Genomic DNA, 10,379 nt, shown 5'->3' with positions numbered 1-10,379 from the left:
TTAACACTAGTTAGGAGGTGTGATGCGGTAGAGAAACTGGGTGAGTTAAAACTTAACATCTGTCTAAACTCATGACCACGTAAAGACTCCTACAATACTCATTGCAACACTGCTTCATTCCCATCTACTGAATCAAATGTGTCATCCAGCAATGTTTAACCAATTGCTAATTTACAGATCAAACAGAAAAATAATCAAAAATTAGTTTAATTCTATAAATCCAGCAAGACTTCCTCAATGAACTACAGTTACACAGGAAATCAACACTGATGTATAGTAACTAAAACACAAGACAATAATTAAATGTAGCAGTGTATTGCTTTAATCAGGACTTATGTATAGGGAATACATTTGATAATGTTGCAACCAGACTCAAATTTATGTTTAGTATTACAATGCTGTGGTACCCCCGTTTCTTGGTTGGGTATTAAGAGGTATTTTTATAAATTATAATTGAATCTTCGTCTGGTAACTCAATCTGCTTGTTGGACTCCTTAATGACAGCTTTGGCATCGGTGTAGGTGAGCCCCTTGTAGACACCACTTTTTTTATACTGGTAAATGGCTCCATCAAGACAGGTAATTTCCACTGTTGCATTGTAGGGAAGATCGATGTTTGCTCTTCCAATAGTAACTTGAATATCCATGGTTTTACCAGAAGGGACTTTGATATCGTAGGTCAGAGTCTCTGTCCTCGTTTCAGTGTTTTCTAACTCTTGTGTAATTGCGGTCCCCAATTTGAAACTAAACTCTGTTCCAATCTCAACAACTTCTGGAATGCTTGCTTTGACAGACATACCAATGGAGGTCTCCATACTGTTAGTGACAGACCAAGAGGATTTTTTGGTGATTGTCTTAGATATTTGCAGTATATTTTGTTGCTCAGCAGAGGTCATGTTGTTGTAACTCATCGATTTGATTTCTTCCACATTCACGCTTGGGACCACCTGGTGCAGAGTTGGGTATTCAGCATCTTTCATCACTGCAGATCTGACAGATTTGATGAACATGAAGCCTAAAGAATCAATGTCTGAACCTGATCTTCCCATAACCCCTAAGCAAATTCCAGAACCAACATCAATTACATACTCTTTTTTTAGTCCCCAGGAAGTCATATGGGCAAAGAACTCTCGTTGTTTGTTTGTTCAGAACTTGATTGCTCCCAAACGTGTACCAGCTCCGTTTCCCCACAGTGAGAGAGAAGAAAAGAACTCTCCAGGCTCAAATTTAAACTCACTATAAGGCTCTCGATCTGAATTTCCATAGACTTTGGTTTGTCCATCAGTAAGCCACAGCTTGATAGACTTGACCTGCCAACCTCCAACCCACACGCCAATCTTTTCCAACAAAGCACCATTGTTGTATCCGGTGAAATCAAAAGGTACACCTGAATGACTGCCTCCTATGACGTACACTGGTAAAGCCATCTTGATCCTCCTATGCAGGATTCTAAAAATAAAATTCAGCATAAAAATGAGTACAAAATACAATGCATGATAAGACAACATTTCACACATTTTATTCTGACCAGTGATCCCTGCCAAGAAATCATGGCTGAGAGATCTGGTAATAGATTGCAGTGCATACCACGCCACAATATTACTATTTTTCAGGTATTGCAGTTCAGCAAACAGAAAAGTTTCATCTCATAAGTCAAGACAGACTTCTCCTTGACTATACCTATAGTAGCTAAGGCCACTTGAAAAATTAACATTTTACAGTGATTATAATCATGACATACTGTATATCGAAAATATTGTTTTGTTTATTTTTTATGATTTTCTGTATATCACGGGGCACCAAATTCAAAGATTAAAACCATTTTTCATCATCATGCAAAATTTTTTTCACAAAACACAGTTTTTAGGCTTCAGTTATAGTTTTTTTCTTGTTTTCGCACTATAATTGATTCCATTTCAGTATTTTATAATAATAGTAATTTCTTTTAATATTTAATATTTTCTAATGTTAAAACAAAATATTTAGAAAATGAACTACAATGAGCACTGCTAGTTCAAATGTGGGGACCTAAAAGTTTTATGTATTTTACCATATTAGTGTCAGGGCATACAGTGTCCTCCATAATGTTTGGGACATTTTCCTTCATTTCACCCTCTGCTTCACAGTTTACAATTATGAATCAAACAATGCAGACATGATTAAAGTGCACATTGCAGACTTTCATTTAAGGGTATTTGCATACATGTCAGTCTAACCATGTAGAAATGAGAACACTTTCCTACATAGCCCCCCATTTTCAGGGTACCATAATGTTTGGGACAATTGACATCCAGTGGGTTGCAGAGGCTAGAAGATGCCCGGGGCAAACTCCTTGATTGTATGCCCCCTAAGGTGAGGTGCTGTCAAAGTGAATGGTAAAGAAGGCATATGAATTTGATAAAGAAAGGCCTATTAAATAAGAAATAAACACTTTATTCAAATTAGATACTCATTTAAGTTTGTTTCCCCAAATTAGATCTCCTCTCCAAAAACAATTGTACTACTTCATTTTATTTGGTGTGCTTTGAAGCTCACATATGAAAGGTCAAGAACTCCGTATGAACTCCTGTACACGCAAGATTATAACATAACCAAGATTTAATCTGGCTACACAGACTACATATTTCTCCGACTTACCTTACTAGACTAGCTAGAAAAAGAACACGAGCGATGAAATCAGTGAGGTAAACTCAGTCTCAGAAAAACACTTCACTACACCAAGGTTGGACAAATGACCTCTAACACGTTCACCATGCATACGGGACTGAGGGAGTGAGCGGGAGGAAAGCATCTCTCTCATGCTGAAGCCCTTTTCAAGGTCGTTTGACTCGTGGGTTCAATTTCCTGTCCCATGTGAAATAAACATAGTTTTCATAGTGTTTTCAAGGGAAGGCCTCTTTTTGCTGCGCAGGGCCTAGTCAGGCCCGATGCAAGCACTTCTATCGCTTAGAAGTCATAGTGATTCACTGAGAATGAACAATAATAATTAAAATTTGTTCATATTAAATTAAAATTATTCTCGAAACACTCTTCGGATTGGATGCCCCACCAGATATGGATGCCCGGGGCCGTTGCCCCCTTGGACCCCCCCTTCTGCACGCCAGTGTTGACATCACAGTTGCTTGTGATTACTCAGGTGTTTTTCTTTGCTTCATTAGTGCAGGCATATGATAACTAGGGTTGCTTCTAACTACAAACTACCTTTGGAGACTGTAGCTGCCATACTGAGAAAAGCGCTATATAAATGTAATGAATTATTATTATTATTATTGTTCAACATGAGGACAACAGCTGTGCCAATGAAAGTCAAAGCAGTCATTATGAAGCTGAAAAACAACCTTAACAATATTAAAGACATCAGTGAAGCCTTAGGATGACCTAAATCAACTGTCTGGAATATCATTAAAAAAAGAATGCACTGGTGAGCTCAGTAATTACAAAGGGACTGGCAAGCCAAGGAAGTCCTCCACAGCTGAAAACAGAAGAATTCTCACCATGGTCAAGAAAAGACCCAAATGTCGGTCTGATATGTCAGAAAAAGTCTTCAGAATGCAGATGTGGATGTGTCAGAAATGACTATCTCTAGAAAACTTCAGAAACAGATATACCGTGGCCATACTGTAAGATGCACACCACTAGTTAGCCACAAAAACAGGATGGTTGGATTACAGTTTGTGAAAAAGGATTTAAAAGATCCTGCAGAATTCTGGGAAAAGGTCTTGTGGACAGACAAGTCAAAGATGAACCTGCATGAGAGTGATAGCAAAATCAAAGTGTAGAAATGAAAAGGAACTGCCCAAGATTCAAAAGCAAACCACCTCAGCTATTAAACATGGTGCTGGGGGTGTTATGGCTTGGGCATGTATGGCTGCCACAGGTCCTGGCACACTTCTCTTCATTGATGATAGAACTGCTGATGGCAGTGGCAAAATGAATTTTGAGGTGTATAGAAACATCTGATCTGTGCAAGTTTCGGTAAATGCTGCCAAACTCACTGGACAGCACTTCATCCTACAACAAGATAATGATATTAAACATACTGCTGAGGCAACACAGGAGTTTTTCAAAACTAAAAATGAAATATTCTTGAATTGCCAAGCCAGTCACCCGATTTAAATCCAATTGAGTAGGCCTTCCATATGCTGAAGAGAAAACTTAAGGGGGCAACCCCCAAAACAAGCAGATGCTGAAGATGGCTGTATTTGCTTGTCTTGGAAGAGCTGTTGTTTTTTGTCATTTTGTTGTTTAAATGTTGTTTTTTGTGTATACAGCAAACCTGCTAGTTACCATGTGCTATACTGTGAGGGAGTACTTAAATGAATGTGATTGAGAGGGACAGTAAACAGAATGTAAATACAGTATGTGTTTAATCTTTATAATGTCGACTTATAACTGTCCACTGTTTCCTTTCTTGTGTTAGATATACCAAAATCAAAAGCTGATGGACCAACACAACCACAACTGAGAGTTTTTTCAAGAACAATCCAATGGTGCAGAGGACAGAGGTTCAAGGCTGTATGGTACAGCTGCTATAAATGGATAGAGTATTTTCAAAGTAAACCTACTCAGTGATTCAGCATTTACATATGAGGGCCTCAGGAGTTGGAAGAAGATCATGTTCAAAGATGTTGACTTTGCTAGTCCATGCTAAATCAGAAGTGCACACTAATGTAATGATTGTGTGGGTGGAATATGATCTTATTATATATCTTAATATGGAGTACAAGACTAAATGTAGAAAAAGTGAAAATATAGAAGTTCCCAAGCACTTATGTCCCGAACTTTTTGGCCACAAGAATGGGAGACTCCATTGAATAAAACCCTGGCTAGTGTCATGTTAAAACTTAATAAAATACATGAAGTTCTGAAGAGCACAAAAAGGCAAAGCAGTTGTTTAAAAGGCAATCCACAATGATCAAGTTCCCAAAATCACAATCCAGAAATCAAAATCCTTAGACAGCGCAGAAAGGTAAAAGAGTCAAATAAATCACAAAAGCACACGAAAAATTACCAAGAAACACTCACCAAACTCCCAAGCACATTTGAGATGAACCGAAAGCAACTGTGGGAAATCCTCACTTTTATAGGGCAGTCCCTAGTGGTGATGGACAGGTGGTACTGCCTTTTGTGGAACCCCCCACAAGACATAAGGCAAATAACATCAGGCAAAGAAAACAAAGCAGATAATTAACAAAAGTAACATTACCATAAATAAATGAAACACCAAAAAAAAATGACACAAAACAAGAAATTGAACCCCAACCAAGGGTGTAAAAATGGCTGAAAAATAACAATACAAAATTTACTTAAATGCACTCAGTCCACTCAGGAAAAAAAATCAAAAGACCTGGACAAGCCTCAGAACTGTGTAAACACTTAGAAAAAGCAGTTTAATGTAAAGAAGTGTAAAGTGCTACAGGTGGGCAAAAGGAACATCAACTATAAATACAATATGGAAGACACTGTCCTACAGGAAGCAATCTCAGGAAAGGATTTAGGGGTTTATGTTGACAGAATGTTTTCAATGTCTAAGCAATGTGAATAAGCAATTAAAATGCAAGTAAAATGTTATTTTATATATTAAAAACTGTTGAATATAAATCAAGGTACGTTATACGTAGACTATATAATACAATGGTGAGATGGGGTCTGGAGTATTGTGTGCTGTTCTAGTCACCACACTACAAAAAAAACATAGCAGCACTTGAAGTGGTGCATTTTAGACCAACCTGGTGCATCCCAGGACTTGAGGACTCAGAAAATTAAAGCTGTTTATTCTTGGGCAGAGGAGACGGAATGGGGACCTAATCCAGGCATTCATAATTCTCAAAAGAATTGATAAAGCAGGTCCAGCAGAATTTGATCAATATAAGGGTGTGTCACAGAGTCAAAGATAACAGTGCAATGTAAGGGGAAGTACATTTAAGACTGAAGCCAGGAAGCACTGCTTTATGCAAAGAGATGTGAGAATCTGGGTCCAACTACCGAGGCATGTAGTTAAAGCAGAAACTTGATATGCAAGTAGTATCTGGATTGGGACAGCATTGCTATTAGTTAAACAAACAAGCTTGATCGACTGAATGGTCTCACCTATTTTGTCACTTTCTTATGTCTTATGTTCCTCATGTTTAGCAGTAGTCAACAATGAACCATCTGTTTTGGCAGTTATTTAGGATACATTGAATCTAATCCAAGATTGTCCTGTCAGTAACCTGGCAGGTAAACTTTTAAACTAAACCGAGGGATGCATGTAAAGACAACAAAAAAGGTCAAAGCCGGGAGATCAGGAAATGGCAGCCAAAGACAAAGTGTGAGACAAAATTCATAGTCAAAGGGTTCAATCAATGAGATTAGAATTGAACAAAACTCGCCAGTAGTAATTAACAGAAGGCTTTTTTGAAGGTGTTTGGTTATCTGTGAATCTTATAAGGAAAAGAGCTCCCCAGCTGACCTTTTATCCCAGACAGGTCATGACTGCTGAGACCAAGCCCCTAGAAACACAGGACACATACCTAATAATAATAATAATAATAATTCTTTACATTTATGTAGTGCTCTTCTTACTACTCAAAGTGCTCTCCAAACATGGAGGACCCAGGAAGCGAACCGACAATCTCCTTACTGCAAAGAATGATGGGTACTCAAAATTGAAGAACCTAATATGGCATCATAGACAAAAAAAAAAAACACAATACCTAAACTATTGGGACAATCAAGCAAACAATGACAAGAGCAGAACACTTGACACCAGAAACCCCTAATTCAAGTACAAGATGGGAACATTTACTATACAAATGAGTAAAAGGCATGCAGTGTGGCACAGTGGTTAAGGGTTTGTACTTCAAACCCTGATGTTGTAGGTTTGCATCCCACCCTTGACACTGTGACCACCTCACCTGCTTGTGCTCCAATTGGAAAAAACAAGAAATGTAACAAATTATATCTCAAAAGTCGTAAGTCTCTTTGCATTAAAAGTGTCAGCCAAATCAATAAATGTGGAACAAAACCAAATCATGTCAGAGATAAGCCTACCAGTATCTAGTGACATAAAAAGCAAACGAAAATTAGCTTTCTAGATTTGAAATACTGTATCTTAAGAAAGAATGGGATAAAATTGGCTTATACTAATTGAACCTGTTCAGTTTAGTCAAATCATCAAAAGATTAAAACAACTTCCTCACCAGCAGGCAAATCACAGGAAAGCAAAATGACAGAGACTGTCAATAAAATTGACACACTGTTCATAAAGAGTTTTATTCCAGTCACATTCTAATAGCAGCAAAATGTACATCCATCCATCCATTATCCAACCCGCTATATCCTACCTACAGGGTCACGGGGGTCTGCTGGAGCCAATCCCAGCCAACACAGGGCGCAAGGCAGGAAACAAACCCTGGGCAGGGCGCCAGCCCACCACAGGCAAAATGTACAACTCTACTAAAATGTTTTTCTTTACACAAAGAACCACAGACACATGGAATAAATGTCCAAGTAGTGTATTGGAGAGTACGGTAGCCTCAAATTGATGTTATTTTTGATAATCTAGGTGAATAAGATGGATGAGCTTGTTGGGTTGCATGGCCTATTCTCGTCACAATTGTTCTATCCATCCATTAATCCAGTGGTTCTCAATCTGTGGGGCGGGCCCCCCTAGGGGGGCACGAAGTAACAAAAAGGGGGGCACAAAGATGTGAAAAAAAACCAAGAATCGAAAATATGAAAAATACATCTATTGAAACCAAAACAAATGAACTTAAACTACATTCTGATACTAGAAAAATAAATATAGAGTTAGATAAATGTTGATAAAAGTTAAGTAGGTATAAAATATGCATCTATGATATATCATTAATTAAAAAAGAATTGGTATTAGTGGGCTCCTTTCAAAAAAACGTTAGGTGGGTGTGATTAAAACTGTAATGAAAGCTCGGGTCGCAAATACTTAAAGGTTGAGAAACGCTGCATTAATCCATCGATTGTTCAAAAGTGTTAAAATATTAAGGCAATCACATTCATACACAAATCCCTCTCAGCCTTGCAGTATTATAGTCATTGGTGGTACAGAAGCTACACATGAACAGTCCATTTAATATTTTTTAATTTTAAGAGTAAGCCGGAAAAGGGTGGAGTGCCCTCTCAGGGCTGGGAGCGAGATCCTGCCCCAAGTGGAGGAGTTCAAGTATCTTGGGGTCTTGTTCACGAGTGAGGGAAGAATGGAGCGTGAGATCGTCAGGCGGATCGGTGCGGCATCCGCAGTAATGCGGGCTCTGCATCGGTCTGTCGTGGTGAAAAAGGAGCTGAGCCGCAAGGCGAAGCTCTCAATTTACCAGTCGATCTATGTTCCTACCCTCACCTATGGTCATGAGCTATGGGTAGTGACCGAAAGAACGAGATCGTGAATACAAGCGGCTGAAATGAGTTTCCTCCGCAGGGTGTCTGGGCTCTCCCTTAAAGATAGGGTGAGAAGCTCAGTCATCCGGGAGGGGCTCAGAGTAGAGCCGCTGCTCCTCCGCATCGAGAGGAGTCAGATGAGGTGGCTCGGGCATCTGATCAGGATGCCTCCTGGACGCCTCCCTGGTGAGGTGTTCCGGGCACGTCCAACCGGGAGGAGGCCCCGGGGAAGACCCAGGACACGCTGGAGGGACTATGTCTCTCGACTGGCCTGGGAACGCCTTGGGATTCTCCCGGAAGAGCTAGAAGAAGTGGCCGGGGAGAGGGAAGTCTGGGCATCTCTGCTCAAGCTGCTGCCCCCGCGACCCGACCTCGGATAAGCGGGAGACAATGGATGGATGGATGGATGGATCTATGTTCCTACCCTCACCTATGGTCATGAACTATGGGCAGTGACCGAAAGAACGAGATCGCGAATACAAGCGGCTGAAATGAGTTTCCTCCGCAGGGTGTCTGGGCTTTCCCTTAAAGATAGGGTGAGAAGCTCAGTCATCCGGGAGGGGCTCAGAGTAGAGCCACTGCTCCTCCGCATCGAGAGGAGTCAGATGAGGTGGCTCGGGCATCTGATCAGGATGCCTCCTGGACGCCTCCCTGGTGAGGTGTTCCGGGCACGTCTAACCAGGAGGAGGCCCCGGGGAAGACCCAGGACACGTTGGAGGGACTATGTCTCTCGACTGGCCTGGGAACGCCTTGGGATTCTCCCGGAAGAGCTAGAAGAAGTGGCCGGGGAGAGGGAAGTCTGGGCATCTCTACTCAAGCTGCTGCCCCCGCGACCCGACCTCGGATAAGCGGGAGACAATGGATGGATGGATGGACAACTAATTATCTGATGACACAAAATTACAAAGCAGAAATGTTGTTAAGAGTTATCGTAACAAGATAATGGCAGAATTCTTTCAACACAACAACATCAGGAAAGTACTACATTCCACATTTGTAACGTTAAACCCCAGGAAGTTCTCGCTTTACTTACACTGGCTCCTGAACTCAAACAGAGTTAAAAAAAAAAAAAATTATTATCTATGAGTAATAATGTGATATTAATGTACTAAACAACCATTTGGCTTTAAAATTTTACACCAGCATACAGCAGGCCTTAAAGTGAAATTATTTCAAGAATCATAAAGTGATAAAATTAAGAGAGAAAACAAATTATAATCAACTTTTACTGCCTCCATTAATAACACAAATGCCTTACCTCCAAAACAGGTCAAAGTCTGGTTAACAAGATGTTTGGGAGATGTAGCAGTGCACTCTCTGGTAAGTAGGCAAGATCTACAATCTTTATTAATCAAAACTTATGAGAAGAGACAGGCCTAAAAAATTTGTTGTGACAAATTGCAGCTAAACTTTAATTTTTATAGGTGAGCTGCTTACAACATGGACAGAACAAGTTCTTATTGTGGCAGAACTTCCCAAAAAACAAGTTCCAGTAAGTTTGAGTCACTCACTTAGTCAGCGATGTTGTCTTCCAGTTTAACCCACTTATCTACATATACAGCAGTTTAGATGGTTAAGGTGTAAAGTCATCCATGGGTGAAACGGTTAACAGAATGAGCAAGACGGGGAAAATTAGACAGAACTGTTGCATAAAGCAATGGACCTGATAAATTGAGAAAACTCTAAAGAAAGGTCTAATAACCACAAACTCAGGGTGTTTAGCAAAGTAGAGATACTGTCATCTTGACCTGGTGGCTAGTTCTCTTTTTTGACACACTGACTTTTTCAAAAGAACAAATGTTAATGTTACTTATTGTAATTATTCTACTAACAGTAAACAATAGAAAAGAGTGGATTGCTTTCCCCAGGTGAAGGGGAGCAACTATCCTTAGTGGAGGAGTTCAAGTATCTCAAGATCATTTTTATGAGTGAAGGAAAAATGGAATGTGAGATTGTCAAGCAGACTGGAGAAGCGACCGCTGCTCTATG

The 10,379-nt window shown here is 39.9% G+C and overlaps 1 protein-coding gene across 1 annotated transcript; it reads right to left on the bottom strand.

Annotated features, from left to right (window-relative positions):
* Positions 1-312: 312 nt before the first annotated feature.
* On the bottom strand, positions 313-10,033 carry LOC114653984 (aerolysin-like protein). The gene is given in 3 exon segments (XM_051928729.1): positions 313-1,448; positions 9,649-9,725; positions 9,902-10,033. A coding segment is annotated over 1 exon segment (999 nt). The 5' UTR covers positions 1,427-1,448; positions 9,649-9,725; positions 9,902-10,033; the 3' UTR covers positions 313-427.
* Positions 10,034-10,379: the final 346 nt, after the last annotated feature.

The sequence above is a fragment of the Erpetoichthys calabaricus genome, chromosome 6 (assembly GCF_900747795.2).
Source record: "Erpetoichthys calabaricus chromosome 6, fErpCal1.3, whole genome shotgun sequence".
Taxonomy (NCBI): Eukaryota; Metazoa; Chordata; class Cladistia; order Polypteriformes; family Polypteridae; genus Erpetoichthys; species Erpetoichthys calabaricus.
The sequence above is the reverse complement of the archived record's forward strand: the minus strand, read 5'-3'. Positions and strand labels throughout refer to the sequence as shown.